Source organism: Aegilops tauschii, chromosome 3 (genome assembly GCF_002575655.3).
Source record: "Aegilops tauschii subsp. strangulata cultivar AL8/78 chromosome 3, Aet v6.0, whole genome shotgun sequence".
Classification (NCBI taxonomy): Eukaryota; Viridiplantae; Streptophyta; class Magnoliopsida; order Poales; family Poaceae; genus Aegilops; species Aegilops tauschii.
The window spans coordinates 524180221-524196978 of NC_053037.3; the positions used below are offsets into that span (position 1 = coordinate 524180221).

Here is a 16758-nt window from a genome sequence, read left to right on the forward strand (position 1 = left end):
GGAGATCAAAGGCACAAGATGATGATGGCCATATCATGTCACATATTTTGATTGCATGTGATGTTTATCTTTTATGCATCTTATTTTGCTTAGTACGACGGTAGCATTATAAGATGATCCCTCACTAAATTTCAAGGTATAAGTGTTCTCCCTGAGTATGCACCGTTGCGACAGTTCGTCGTGCCGAGACACCACGTGATGATCGGGTGTGATAAGCTCTACGTTCACATACAACGGGTGCAAGCCAGTTTTGCATGTGCAGAATACTCGGGTTAAACTTGACGAGCCTAGCATATGCAGATATGGCCTCGGAACACTGGAGACTGAAAGGTCGAGTATGAATCATATAGTAGATATGATCAACATTGAGATGTTCACCATTGAAAACTACTCCATCTCACGTGATGATCGGACATGGTTTAGTTGATTTGGATCACGTGATCATTTAGATGAATCGAGGGATGTCTATCTAAGTGGGAGTTCTTAAGTAATATGATTAATTGAACTTTAATTTATCATGAACTTAGTCCTGATAGTATTTGCATATCTATGTTGTAGATCAATAGCTTGCGATGTAGCTCCCCATTTATTTTTGATATGTTCCTAGAGAAAAATAAGTTGAAAGATGATAGTAGCAATGATGCGGACTGGGTCCGTAATCTGAGGATTATCCTCATTGCTGCACAGAAGAATTATGTCCTTGATGCACCGCTAGGTGATGGACCTATTGCAGGAGCATATGGAGACGTTATGAACAATTGGCAAGCTCGATATGATGACTACTTGATAGTTTAGTGCGCCATGCTTTACGGCTTAGAACCGGGACTTCAAAAACGTTTTGAAACGCCACGGAACATATAAGATGTTCCATGACCTCTGACAAGTACTTTGCCTACAAGATGGAGGAGAATAACTGAACCAGTGAGCATGTATCCAGAATGTTTGAGTACTACAATCGCTTGAATCAAGTGGGAGTTAATCTTTCAGATAAGATAGTGATTGATAGAGTTCTCTAGTCACTATCACCAAGCTACTAGAACTTCGTGATGAACTATAATATGCAAGGGATGACGAAAATGATTCCCGAGCTCTTCGCGATGCTAAAATCAGCGAAGGTAGAAATTAAGAAAGAGCATCAAGTGTTGATGGTTGACAAGACCACTAGTTTTAATTAAAAGGGCAAGGGAAAGAAAGGGAACTTCAAGAAGAATGGCAAGCAAGTTGCCACTCCCATGAAGAAGCCCAAAGCAAGACCCAAGCCTGAAACTGAGTGCTTCTACTGCAAAGGAAATTGTCACTGGAAGCGGAACTACCCCAAATAAATTGGCGGATAAGAAGGATGGCAAAGTGAACGAAGGTATATTTGATATACAGATTATTGATGTGTACTTTACTAGTGTTTGTAGCAACCCCTGGGTATTTGATACCGGTTCAGTTGCTATCATTAGTAACTCGAAACGGGAGTTGCAGAATGAACAGAAACTGGTTAAGGATGAAGTGACGATGTGTTTTGGAAGTGGTTCCAAGATTGATATGATCATCATCGCACACTCCCTATACTTTCGGGATTAGTGTTGAACCTAATAAATGTTATTTGGTGTTTGCGTTGAGCATGAATATGATTAGATCATGTTTATTGCAATACGGTTATTCATTTAAGTCAGAGAATAATTGTTGTTCTGTTTACATGAATAAAACCTTCTATGGTCATACACCCAATGTAAATGGTTTGTTGAATCTCGATCATAGTGATACACATATTCATAATATTGATGCCAAAAATGCAAAGTTGATAATGATAGTGCAACATACTTGTGGCACTGCCATTTAGGTCATATTGGTGTAAAGCGCATGAAGAAACTCCATGCAGATGGACTTTTGGAATCACTTGATTATGAATCATTTGATACTTGCGAACCATGCCTCATGGGCAAGATGACTAAAACTCCGTTCTCCGGAACAATGGAGCGAGCTAATGACTTATTGGAAATAATACATACTGATGTATGCGGTCCAATGAGTGTTGAGGCTCGCGGCAGGTATCGTTATTTTCTGACCTTCACAGATGATTTGAGCAGATATGGGTATATCTACTTGATGAAACACAAGTCTGAAACATTTGAAAAGTTCAAAGAATTTCAGAGTGAAGTGGAGAATCATTGTAACAAGAAAATAAAATTTCTACGATCTGATCGCGGAGGCGAATATTTGAGTTACAAGTTTGGCCTTCATTTAAAACAATGTGGAATGGTTTCACAACTCACGCCACCTGGAACACTACAGCGTAATGGTGTGTCCGAACATCGTAACCGTACTTTATTAGATATGGTGCGATCTATAATGTCTCTTACCGATTTACCACTATCGTTTTGGGGTTATGCATTAGAGGCACCTGCATTCACGTTAAATAGGGCACCATCTAAATCCGTTGAGACAACACCGTATGAACTGTGGTTTGGCAAGAAACCTAAGCTGTCGTTTCTTAAAGTTTGGGGTTGTGATGCTTATGTGAAAAAGCTTCAGCCTGATAAGCTCAAACCCAAATCGGAGAAGTGTGTCTTCATAGGATACCCAAAAGAAACTGTTGGGTACACCTTCTATCACAGATCCGAAGGCAAGATCTTTGTTGCTAAGAATGGATCCTTTCTAGAGAAGGAGTTTCTCTCGAAAGAAGTGCATGGGAGGAAAGTAGAACTTGATGAGGTAATTGTACCTTCTCTTGAATTGGAAAGTAGTTCATCACAGAAATCAGTTCCAGTGATACCTACACCAATTAGTGAGGAAGCTAATGATAATGATCATGAAACTTCGGATCAAGTTACTACCGAACCTCGTAGTTCAACCAGAGCATGTTCCGTACCAGAATAGTACGGTAATCCTGTTCTGGAAGTCATGTTACTAGACCATGACAAACCTACGAACTATGAGGAACGGATGATGAGCCCAGATTCCGAAAAATGGCTTGAGGCCATGAAATCTGAGATGGGATCCATGTATGAGAACAAAGTATTGACTTTGGTGGACTTGCCCCATGATCGGCAAGCCATTGAGAATAAATGCATCTTCAAGAGGAAGATGGATGCTAATGGTAGTGTTACTATCTACAAAGCTCGAATTGTCGCAAAAGGTTTTCGACAAGTTCAAGGTGTTGACTATGATGACATTTTCTCACTCGTATCGACGCTTAAGTCTGTCCGAATCATGTTAGCAATTGCCGCATTTTATGAAATCTGGCAAATGGATGTCAAAACTGCATTCCTTAAATGGATTTATTAAAGATGAGTTGTATATGATGCAACCAGAAGGTTTTGTCAATCCTAAAGGTGCTAACAAAAGTGTGCAAGCTCCAGCGATCCATCTATGGACTGGTGCAAGCATCTCGGAGTTGGAATATACTCTTTGATGAGTTGATCAAAGCACATAGTTTTATACAGACTTGCGGTGAAGCCTGTATTTACGAGAAAGTGAGTGGGAGCACTACAACATTTCTGATAAGTATTGAAGGACATATTATTGATTGGAAATGATGTAGAATTTTCTCGAAAGCAAAGGAGTGTTTGAAAAGATTTTTTCAAAGAAAGACCTCGGTGAAGCTACTTATATATTGGGCATCAAGATCTATAGGGATAGATCGAGACGCTTAATAGGACTTTCACAAAGTATATACCTTGGCAAAATTTTGAAGAAGTTCAAAATAGATCAGTCGAAGAAAGTGTTCTTGTCTGTGTTGCAAGGTGTGAAGTTGAGTAAGACTCAAAACCCGACCACGGCAGAAAATAGAAAGAGAATGAAAGTCATTTGCTATGCCTCAGCCATAGGTTCTATAAAGTATGCTATGCTGTGTACCAGACCTATTGTGTACCTTGCCATGAGTTTGGCAAGGGGGTACGATAGTGATCCAGGAGTGGATCACCAGACATCGGTCAAAGTTATCCTTAGTTACCTAAGAGGACTAGGGAAATATTTCTCGATTATGGAGGTGATAAAGAGTTAGTCGTAAAGAGTTACGTCGATGCAAGCTTTGACACTAATCCGGATGACTCCGAATCTCAATCTGGATACATATTGAAAGTGGGAGCAATTAGCTAGAGTAGCTCCGTGTAGAGCATTGTAGACATAGAAATTTGCAAAATACATACGGATCTGAATATGGTAGACCCATTGACTAAACTTCTCTCACAAGCAAAACATGATCACACCTAAGTACTCTTTGAGTGTTAATCACATGGCGATGTGAACTATGGGTGTTAATCACATGGTGATGTGAACTATTGGTGTTAATCACATGGTGATGTGATCTAGATTATTGACTCTAGTGCAAGTGGGAGACTGAAGGAAATATGCCCTAAAGGCAATAATAAAGTTGTTATTTATATTTCCTTATATCATGATAAATATCTATTATTCATGCTAGAATTGTATTAACCGGAAACTTGATACATGTGTGAATACATAGACAAAACAAAGTGTCCCCAGTATGCCTCTACTACACTAGCTCGTTAATCAAAGATGGTTAAGTTTCCTCACCATAGACATGTATTGTCATTTGATGAACGGGATCACATAATTAGAGAATGATGTGATGGACAAGACCCATCCGTTAGCTTATCATAATGATCGTTAAGTTTTATTGATATTGCTTTCTTCATGACTTATACATGTTCCTCTGACTATGAGATTATGCAACTCCCGGATACCGGAGGAACACCTTGTGTGCTATCAAACGTCACAACGTAACTGGGTGATTATAAAGATGCTCTACAGGTGTCTCCGAAGGTGTTTGTTGGGTTGGCATAGATCAAGATTAGGATTTGTCACTCCGTGTATCGGAGAGGTATCTCTGGACCCTCTCGGTAATGCACATCACCAGAAGCCTTGCAAGCAATGTGACTAATGAGTTAGTTGCGGGATGATGCATTACGGAACGAGTAAAGAGACTTGCCGGTAACGAGATTGAACTAGGTATGATGATACCGATGATCGAATCTCGGGCAAGCAACATACTGATGACAAAGGGAATAACGTATGTTATTATGCGGTTTGACCGATAAAGATCTTCGTAGAATATGTAGGAGGCAATATGAGCATCCAGGTTCCGCTATTGGTTATTGACCGGAGATGTGTCTCGGTCATGTCTACATAGTTCTCGAACCCGTAGGGTCCGCACGCTTAACGTTCGATGATAATTTGTATTATGAGTTATGTGTTTTGGTGACCGAAGTTTGTTCAGAGTCCCGGATGAGATCACGGACATGAAGAGGAGTCTCAAAATGGTCGAGAGGTAAAGAATGATATATTGGAAGGTAGTATTCGGACACCGGAAGGGTTCCGGAATGTATCGGGTACATACCGGAGTACCGGTTACCAGAACCCCCTGGGGAAACATATGGGCCATATGGGCCATAGGAGGGAGGCAACCAGCCCACAAGGGGCTGGTGCGCCCCCCATAAGGGAGGAGGCCGAATTGGATTGAGGAAGGAGGCGCCAACCCCTTTCCTTCTCCTACTCCCTCTCCTTCCCCCTTTCCACCTCCATGAGAAGGAAAAGAAGGGGGCGAATCCTACTAGGACTAGGAGTCCTAGTAGCACTCCCCCTTATGGCGCGCCCCCTAGGGCCGGCCTCCTCCCTCTCCCTCCTTTATATACGTGGGTAGGGCACCCCTTGGAGGCACACCAATTGATCCAAGCCGTGTGCGGCGTCTCCCTCCACGGTTTAGTCCTCCGGTCATATTCACGTAGTGCTTAGGCGAAGCCCTGCGCGGATCATATCACCATCACCGTCACCACGCCGTCGTGCTGACGCAACTCTCCCTCGACCCTCTACTGGATCAAGAGTTCGAGGGACGTCCTCGAGCTGAACGTGTGCTGAACTCGGAGGTGCCGTACGTTCGGTACTTGATTGGTTGGATCGTGAAGACGTTCGACTACATCGACCGCGTTAAACTAACGCATCTCCTAGATAGATCTTGCGTGATCGTAGGAATTTTTTTGAAATTGCATGCTACGTTACCCAGCAATAAACACATATTCGATTTGTGACTTAGAGTCATCCGGATCAGTGTCGAAGCTAGCATTGACGTAACCATTTACAACGAGCTCTTTGTCACGTCCATAAACGAGAAACATATCGTTGGTCCTTTTCAGGTACTTCAGGATGTTCTTGACCGTTGTCCAGTGATCCACTCCTGTTTTACTTTGGTACCTCCCTGCCAAACTGATGGCAAGGCACACATCAGGTCTGGTACACAACATAGCATACATGATAGAACCTATGGCTGAGGCATAGGGAATGACTTCCATTTTCTCTCTATCTTCTGCAGTGGTCGGGCTTTGAGTCTGACTCAACTTTACACCTTGTAACACAGGCAAGAACCCTTTCTTTGACTGATCCATTTTGAACTTCTTCAAAACTTTATCAAGGTATGTGCTTTGTGAAAGTCCTATCAAGCGTGTCGATCTATCCCTATAGATCTTGATGCCCAATATATAAGCAGCTTCACCGAGGTCTTTCATTGACAAATTCTTATTCAAGTATCCTTTTATGCTATCTAGAAATTCTATATCATTTCCGATCAACAATATGTCATCCACATATAATGTCAGAAATACTACAGAGCTCCCACTCACTTTCTTGTAAATACAGGCTTCACTGTAAGTCTGTATAAACCATATGCTTTGGTCACCTCATCAAAGCGTATATTCCAACTCCGAGATGCTTGCACCAGTCCATAGATGGATCGCTGGAGCTTACACACTTTGTTAGCACCTTTAGGATCGACAAAACCTTCTGGTTGCATCATATACAACTCTTATTTAAGGAATCCATTTAGGAATGCAGTTTTGACGTCCATTTGCCAGATTTCATAATTATAAAATGCGGCAATTGCTAACATGATTCGGACTGACTTAAGCATCGCTACGGGTGAGAAGGTCTCATCGTAGTCAACCCCTTGAACTTGTCGAAAACCTTTCGCGACAAGTCGAGCTTTGTAGATGGTGACATTACCGCACGACCTGGTTGGGCCTTAGAGCATCTACAGCCGAACTTTGCAAATCCGGCCCCTCAAACGCCCGCGGATGCGCCCGGGCGCGGACACTGACCATGCACACCTCAAATTAGCCACTTTGCATCCGCCTCTCTCATATTTCATCCCCTAGATCCATACAAACCATGCAAAAGAAATCCTACGTACTACATCTACGTGCTACCCTAATTACTCTTCGTCATTGGAGATGTCACGACGACGGTGCCGGGCGCCGGCTGGACGGGCGGGTAGGAGGGCTCCGGCTCATCCTCCTTCTGCTTGACCTCATCCATGTAAGCGAACATCTTCTTCTCCTCCGCGGCCTCTTGCACCTCCATCTCCTGCTGGCGATGGCGTCTTGCCTCCGCAGCCGACTCCGACTAGAGGGAATCGAGGATGGACTACTGCTCCGCCTGCAGATCCCCGTCGCCAGCGTCCCCATATCCGCCTCCTCCGGCTCACCCCCCTCCTCCTCAAAGTCCTCCTCCTCGTCGTTGTCGTCGTCCTCCTCCTCCTCTAACTCCTCCGGATCCACTACATCCGGAGGTAGCCCCACGACAATCCGGGCTTCGCGCCTAGCCCGAATCTGCTCAAGGAGCTCGTCCGGCGCTCCGGTGTCAGAAATGGCTCGCTCCTCACCCGGCGGCGTGGGGGCATGGCTACTAGGCGGACGGGTGGAGTGGAAAGTGGCGGCGGACAGGAGGAGGAAAATGTGGATGGATGGTAGGGTTTCGGTGCAGCCGGTCGACTTAAATAGTCGGGCAATGCACTACGCGGCCCGCCGGAGCTGCGCCACGCGGCTCCAGCGGTCCGACGGAGGAGACGAGCTTTGGATCATCGGGTTTGAGGGCGTTTCTGCGTGGGACCCCTTCGTCAGTCCGACGTGGCAGGCGAGCCCGGGCGCGCCCGGGTGCCCCATATTTGGGCTGGATATGGGGGCGTCGGTCAGCCCGGTGTTTGAGGCCCGTTTGAGGTGTCCGTCTGGGTCGAAAAAACGTGACCGGTTAGTGACCGGGCGGCCCGCCCGGGTGTATGAGACGGGTTTGAGACGCCTAGCTGTAGATGCTATTATGCAAGCAACCAAACACGCCCTAGGCTACTTCCAATGCATTGGTGCTTACATGAGGTGCTAAGCACAATAAAAACTTTAGCAACTAAAGTCCCCCAATGCATAGGTGCTTAACTTGTTGGTGGCAAGCATCCTCCATTTAATGATTTTGCAACTAAAGTTCTTCATACATTGGTGAGGTTCTTTCATTTAAGTGTTTTGCCTAGATTCTCGCGCTTGGCATTGTTTCTTCCTGGGTCACCACACTAATCTCTATCTTCTTAATTACCTCGCCACATCAGATTTTCTGCCTACATGGCAGCCTTAGCAGCTGTACAAGGTGAAGCATTGCAATGGGCCGGTTTGGTATGAGGCTTTGTTCTTTGCGGGGAGTTGAATTCCTCTTTTTTTTTTCCTTTTTGCGGGGTGGAGTTGAATTCCTCTAGCTGGATTCGTGTGCTTTTCCTTGCATAGTGCTTGGAGTAGATAGCAGCTGCATTCAGCATTCATCACTGGAAACCGTTCCTTTCTGTTTCACCCCTGGCATCATGTTTGTTGTATCCAATACCGGTCGGGGAATCTGCACATGAGGATTATGGAAAATCGCTCCTGTGAACAAAACAGACCATGTGAGCTAGTAGGTGCCGACTGGAATTTGCTTACCCAGATTTGCCTTGACGTGCTTCAGACTTGAGAGCATTGGTTGTCACCTTGTTTTGAGAGGAAGGCCGTCCCGTCCCGTTCTTCCGAAAGCCTGCCACCGTTTGCTGCCATTTCAGAGAAAGCAGAAGAACCGTGCTCCATTGGCTTGTCAGGGGAGCAGGTCGGGTTGGAGCACCACGCCAGATATTTGACTGCTTTCCCCAGCGACCGGCTTCGCCATTGACAGTACACCACCGGGCCGCCTGTTTGTTTCTCTTCGGCGGGCGAGAGATCTCAAGGATGGCGACCACCGCCGGCGGGAGGAGCCCCGCGATGAGCATGAAGCTGCTGGTGCACACCAAGGCGGGGCGCGTGCTGTTCGCGGAGGCCGGCAAGGACGTCGTCGACTTCCTCTTCTCCCTCCTCGCCCTGCCCGTCGGCACCGCCGTCGGCCTGCTCGGGAGGCGCTCCATGCCCGGCAGCGCCGGCGACCTCTACGCCAGCGTCCAGAGGCTCGACGCCGACTACCTCCTGCCCGGCGCCGACATCGACGCGCTCCTCCGCCCCGCCGTCCCCTCCAACATCTCCCTCCTCTGCTTGCCCGGCCCGTCGTCGTCGGCCGCGTCCAAGCGAGTCTTCTGGTGCGGCGAGGACCACAGCCGCAGCTACTGCTACATCTACGCCCCCCCCCCCCCCCCCCCCCCCCCCCCCCAGCACAACTACGTGACGGAGGCGAGCGGTGGCGCGTGTCCAGCCTGCGCCAAGCCGATGACGAAGGAGATGCGCTGGGCGCGGTCCGACTCCGGCGGCTCTGGGCAGGCGGCGGTCTCCGCCGCCACGGGAAGGGCCAAAGGGTTCGTGCAGGGCGTCGTGACGTACACGGTCACGGACAACCTCACCGTGACCCCCATGTCCGCCATCTCCAGCATCACCCTGCTCAACACCTTCCGCGTCAGGGACCTCAGCGCGCTACAGGAGAAGATCGTGCGGATCGGCTACAAGGAGGTGACTAATCCCACACCACCATCGATCCTGAATTCTCGATTGCCTAGGCACGATAGATGGATGAATTTGAGTGTGTGAATCACTGCATGTTGATCTGCAGGGTTTGGCGATTCTCAAGGCGTCGCTGCAGTCAAAGACCGTTCTCACCGACGTCTTCCTCGCCCACAAGGCCACAAGGCTCCATGATCGGCTGCCTAAATTAGGTTCACTGTTAAGTGCTCTTGTGGCTGTGCTTGGTGTTCTTCTCGTATGCAATGCTGGATATGAGTTCCTCCCGCAACTGATCATTAATTAATCTGGACCGTATGCTTGTAGAGCAAGCGCTTAGCTCTCCAGTTCTGCCCATTTTCTGCTTATCTGTTGATGATTGTTGCTTCTGTTGATTAGATCGCACTGCTTAACTCTCAGATTGAATTTAGTACAACCCAACCTCGACATTAAGTTCAATTTTTGGGTGGAATCATAGCTTATGAGATTTTAGGTGCGAGAATCACCCACATTCTGAGTTATAATGAATCATTTATGATTTTTTAAGGTTTATAAGTGAATTCGTGTCATTTGTAGTTTGTCAATGTGACGTTATAGGGTTCTATTGTTCATTATTTTGAGACAGCTCATCATTCATGCCGTATGGTGACCTTATTGGGTTCTAGTAGTGGTTGTTGTTGGTAATGTGTATTCAATTCGTTTCTTCTTTAATTCCCACCAATTGATGCTTTTGCAAAAGACTTGTTTTATTACGGAAAATGATTCCTATCACCGGCTGATCCAAATCGGCCAGGTCGATTGTCCCGCACGACGGTAGTGCATTGCACCCTAACTCCTCCCCGACTGACAGCGCAACACTACGCCTTAGCTCCTCCCAATACTAGTTTCCCTCGAGCACCATTACTTTCTTGTCTCGCGGCGGTGAGCTCCTCCTCCACCGCCATTTCTCCGAAAGGTCTTGATTTTTGAAGTTTATGTGATTTTCATGTCATTTGTAGTTTGTCAATGTGACGGGTTCTATTGCTCATTGTTTTGAGATAGCTCATCATTCATGCCGAATGGTGGCGTTATTGAGTTCTAGTAGTTGTTGTTGTTGGTAATGTGTTCAACTAATTTCTTCTTTAATTCCCACCAATCGTTGCTTTTGCAAAAGACTTGTTTTATTATGAAAAATGATTCCTATCACCGACTGATCCAAATTGGTCAGGTCGGTTGTCCCGCGAGACGGCAGTGCATTGCACCCTAACTCCTCCCTGACTGCCAGTGCAACACTGCCCCTCAGCTCCTCCCAACACTAGTTTCCCTCGAGCGCCATTACTTCCTTGTCTCGTGGCGTTGAGCTGCTCCTCCACCGCCGCTTCTCCCCAACGTCGCGAGCTCCTCATTCGTAGCCACTTCTCTCAAAGTTCGTGGAGCTTAGTGTCATGGATTCTCACTGCTATGCTTGAGTTGTAGCTTCAAACCGGGATGCTCCAGGCCGCCATGCTCGGCGAAGATGGTGCATGAGGGTGGATGAATCTAGGCTCAATAGATGCGGCTTATGAGGGGATCTGGCGAGCTAAATTCATCCCCCATGAGCCTAAGGTGGCAAGGTTAGTGATCCGGGGATTTGGAAATTGCATATGTTGTCTTGTCAGACTGCAACCTCATGTACATTATGTTGTGTACACATGCGTGAAATGTCGCAATGATTCTAGACATTTGTTCCTGCCGTGTTCACACCGCAATGTTATTTTGTTGCAAACGTTGCCTTGTATGTTGGAGTATATACTAGCGGGCAGAGACGCAACGGCACGCTGTCACCGCCGGAAAACCCATGTGTGCTCCTCTGTCGCTTGTTTTATTCATGAGAAAAGAAGAGGTGGTGGTTTTTAAAGGGAACCAATGGAGTGATATTTTTTGTTTGTTTAGCAGATTCATGCAGGTCCTTGCATCTTTTTTTCCATGATACATGCTAGTAGTTGCTTTTACAAGAGATGTTGGCTTTTAAAGGGAGCCAATGAAGTTAATTTCATTTGTACCCCCGAAATGAGTTGAAGTGGCAGAAATTGCCCCTAAAACCAGAAACGGTCAACATTTTACCCCTAATTTAATGATTTCTTTCACATTTTCCCGACCTGTGACATAAATTACCCCCATAATGAGCCGAGGGGATAGAAATTACCCCTAAAATAAGGAACTGTCAACATTTTGCCCCTAATTTAAAGATTCCTTCCACAACATTTTGCCCCTAATTTAAATATTCCTTCCACATTTTCCCCACCCATGACATAAATTACCCTCAATTTTATCATTTCTCTGAATTTGGTGTTGATTTGGCAGGCCACGTACGCGTTTTTGTTTTTATTTTGAACCAGATTAACTTGAGCACACCGAACCGGAACCGGTGACCGCGTGAGGGAGTCCTAGATTAAGGGGTCCTCGGGCGTCCGGGCTATGTGACTTGGGTCGGACTCGTGGGCCGTGAAGATACAAGATGGAAGGCGTACCCCCGTGTCCGGATGGGACTCCCCTTGGCGTTGAAGGCAAGCTTGGCGTTTGGATATGAAGATTCCTTTCTCTGTAAACCGACTCTGTACAACCCTAACCCTCTCCGGTGTCTATATAAACCGGAGGGTTTAGTCTGTAGAGGCAATTATAATCATAATCATACAGGCTAGACATCTAGGGTTTAGCCATTACGATCTCGAGGTAGATCAACTCTTGTAACCCCTGTACTCATCAAAGTCAATCAAGCAGGAAGTAGGGTATTACCTCCATCGAGAGGGCCGAACCTGAGTAAAACATCGTGTCCCTGCCTCCTATTACCTTCGATCCTTAGACACACAGTTCGGGACCCCCTACCTAGATCTGCCAGTTTTGACACTGACATTGGTGCTTTCATTGAGAGTTCCACTGTGCCATCGTCGAAAGGCTCGATGGCTCCATCGATCATCTACAACAATGCCGCCGTGAAGGAGATTTTTCTCCCCGGCCAGATCTTTGTATTCGGCGGCTTCGCACTATGTGCCAAATCGGTTGGCCACCTAGAGCAGATCGACAGCTACGCCCCTGGTCACCAGATCAGTTTTGGAAATCTAAACTATGTCGCTGATATCCGCGGAGACTTGATCTTCCAAGGGTTCGAGGCCCCAACCACCGCTCCGGCCTTAGATCCGGAGCGCGTCACCAGGTCCGAAGACGGGAGTCTAGAGCCCGCCGGACTCTCTGTGGCTATAGAGCGCAACACTGGAGAACCGGAGAGAATAGTGTCACCGGCAGTCATCGCAAAGCCGGACTCTTCTCCGGACACTAGCTCTGAACCATCGAAGTCCGCGTCACACGAGCTCGGCCAGGGAACTTCTGTCCCCGTCCAAACCTCGCTCTTAAACGAGGCTTTAGACTTAATGCAATCCCTCGCCATCGCAGAGGGACCGCTTCCGAATTGTGCCCAGCCCGGACTAGGGGCTGAAAATAGGGAATTTTACTTCCCACCCACTACCCACTTCATAGCCACTGTCGAGGATCTAACCGACATGCTCGATTACGCCTCCGAAGACATCGATGGTATGGATGACGATGCCGGAGAGGAGCGGGCCCAAAACCCGCCGTTCACCGGACGCTGGACGGCCACTTCCTCATACGACGTATACATGGTGAACACACCTAAATAAGGCGACGGCGATGATGAGAAGGATCCAGTCGAGGACGAACCTCCTGAGATACCACCAAAGCGTCGACGTCAGCAGCGCCGCTCTAAATCGCGCCACGAAAAAGACAGCAATACCGGCACCGGAGACAATGATACCCCGGAGAACGCCGAAGACCAAGAAGACCCCATCGAACCAACATCCGAACAGGATGATCGGGAGGATGGGCAAGTTGACCCTGACAAGCAAGCAGGGAACGAAGCCTCGGAGGATAGTAACTATCTACCACTCTCTGAGGACGACGTGAGCCTCGGCGACGAAGATTTTATCGTGCCAGAGGAACCCCTCGAACAAGAGCGCTTTAAGAGCCGACTAATAGCCACGGCAAGAAGCCTAAAGAAGAAGCAGCAGCAGCTTCAAGCTGACCAAGATCTGCTCAACGACAGATGGACTAATGTCCTGGTAGCCGAAGAATACGGCCTCAAACACCCAACAAAGAGTTACCCGAAGCGTAAGCTGCTACCCCAATTCGACGATGAGGCGCTGGAGCCCATACCACCCGCGCGTAATGCGGCTGAAGGACCTGGCCGACCACCACGTGGTCGGGACAGAACGACAACTCAAGCCGAACACCAGCCCGCACCACCTCGCCGTAAAAGCAGAGAAACAACAGCTCGGGGATACACTTATGACCTACGTTAGGACCTGGACAATAGAGCCGGTCAGACCATATCAATCTACGGATCGCAGGGGCATGCCCCGGCGTGAGAAGACGGCTACCAAGCCTGGCACGACAAGCATAACCACGCCCGGACCGAAAACCGCATACGGACTTCATCCGAACTGCGTCGTGACATGGCCTGATACAGAGGCGCCGCACACCCCCTATGCTTCACCGATGAGGTAATGGAGCACAATTCCCAGAAGGGTTTAAACCGTGAACATTGAATCATACGACGGCACAACAGATCCTGTAGTATGGATTGAAATTTTCTCCTCCACATTCACATGCCTCGCGGTGACGGTCTACACGCTATCAAATACCTTCCCCTAAAACTTAAGGGGCCAGCCCGACACTGGTTAAATAGCCTCCCAGAAAACTCTATTGGTAGCTGGGAAGACTTGGAGGACGCATTCAGAGACAACTTCCAAGGTACCTATGTTCGGCCCCCAGACGCCGATGATCTTAGTCACATAATCCAGCAACCCGGAGAATCAGCACGGCAGCTCTGGACCAGGATCTCAATCAAAAAGAACCAGATTGTGGATTGTCCGGACGCCGAAGCCCTAGCGGCCTTCAAACATAGCATCCAAGATGAGTGGCTCGCCCGACACCTCGGCCAAGAAAAGCCGAAGTCCATGGCAGCCCTTACCACACTTATGACCCGCTTTTGCGCGGGAGAGGATAGCTGGCTTGCTCGTAGAAGCAATAACACCAGCGACCCTGGCACCTCCGAATCCAGGGACGGCAATGGCAGGCCACGACGCAACAAGAACAAGCGCCGAAACAATAACGAAGGAACCCAAGACATGGCGGTCAACACCGGATTCAGTGGCTCCAAACCCGTTCAACGGAAGAAGCCATTCAAGGCAAATAGAGATGGCCCGTCCAGTTTAGACAGAATACTTGATCGGCCTTGCCAGATTCATGGCACCCCCGATAAACCCGCCAATCATACCAACAGAAATTGTTGGGTCTTGAAACAGGCCGGCAAACTCAACGCCGAACACAAGGGGAAAGGGTCGCCTAGCGACGACGATGACCAAGAGCCTCGTCAACCGAACACAGGGGGACAGAAGCAATCCCCCGAGGTAAAAACAGTGAATATGATATATGTCACACATATCCCTAAGAGGGAGCGCAAGCGCGCATTACAGGACATCTACGCCATAGAGCCGGTCGCCCCAAAATTCAACCCATGGTCGCCTTGCCCGATCACCTTCAATCGAAAGTACCACCCAACCAGTATCCGTCATGGAGGTTCGGCAGCTCTGGTCCTCGATCCAATTATCAAAGGATTCCATCTCACGCGAGTCCTCATGGATGGTGGCAGCAGTCTCAATCTACTTTATCAAGACACTGTCCGCAAAATGGGCATCGATCTGTCAAGAATCAAGCCCACTGAAACTACCTTTAAAGGAGTAATACCTGGTGTAGAGGCCCGCTGCACGGGCTCAATCACGCTGGACGTCGTCTTCGGTTTGCCGGACAACTTCCGAAGTGAAGACTTGATCTTCCATATCGTCTTGTTCCGTAGTGGCTATCATGCACTGCTCGGACGAACCGCTTTCGCCCGCTTTAACGCGGTCTCGCACTACGCCTATCTAAAGCTTAAGATGCCCGGTCTACGTGGCGTCATTACAATCAACAGAAACATGGAACGCTCCCTCCGTACTGAGGAGCATATCGCGGCCATCGCGGCCGAAGTACAAAGCAGCCCCGTCAAGCCGCACACCTCATCGGCTATTAAGCCGCCGAACTTTCTTACACAAGGTCGGTCAGTTCTGCATGCCGGCAGCCCGGCAATCCCAGGGCTGGATTAGTAGTTTCGCCTCCGTTGATCTCCACACACATCAGCGCAATTTGTACCACGCATGCACAATTACGCACTCAAAGTACCTTGGGCATCATCGGAGGCAAAATATAGACAGGCCTATAGTACGGTTCAACCATATATGGTCTTCCTCTCTTTTTTACTTATTTCTTATCTTTTACCACAGGCAAAAGCGGCGCAGACATGCGGCGGGAAGGTACAAAGGATTTTGTAGACCATAACTTCACTCAAGAACCTGTATAGATCTTTTCCCTTTAGCCTTAGACCCCCCGCATGTAAAATGGCCTTGGTGATTATGGTACCCTCTGTAAGACTACGTTTTGACGTATCAATCAGATTCCAGTAAACCAAATTCTTCTTCGGTATCGTCTTTACTTATAGACTTTATTCTGTCTCTTCAGTTGTCTCACGCACACACCTCGGCACAAATTTTCAGGGGCTCTATATGGCAACACATGTGTTGCTAAACAAAAAGTCCGAACAACTTTATAGCACAATTCGGCGTCCCGAGCTCGGCACTATATGCATCGGCTCCGAATCATGTCTTTGGTCAATAGTTGGGTTGCCCGGCTCCTGTGTTTGCTACCTTATGTTCCGTCTGATCGGCTAGGGTAGTAAAGGGAGAACTATTGTGATTGTGTTTCTGGTTCGTCCGGTTAAGCACCTCAGTAGAGAAAGCCGAAAACTGACTATCATGATACGGCGAGATCTGGTCTGCCACTCGGCGAGTAATTAAAATCTTTAGTGATTTTTTCCGTATTACAGACGGACTGTTTTTCCGGTCACATACGCAACGCATCCGCATCGGGATAACCGTGTACATACCAAGGGCTACTTTGTAGACCCATCATCAAACTCCTATGGCTA

General features: G+C 47.8%; 1 protein-coding gene across 1 annotated transcript; it reads left to right on the top strand.

Annotated features, from left to right (window-relative positions):
* Positions 1-8894: 8894 nt before the first annotated feature.
* Positions 8895-10216, top strand: LOC109741352 (uncharacterized). The gene is made up of 2 exons (XM_073495965.1): positions 8895-9719; positions 9820-10216. The coding sequence occupies exons 1-2, from the start codon at positions 9015-9017 to the stop codon at positions 10012-10014; spliced, it is 900 nt and encodes a 299-aa protein (XP_073352066.1). The 5' UTR covers positions 8895-9014; the 3' UTR covers positions 10015-10216.
* Positions 10217-16758: the final 6542 nt, after the last annotated feature.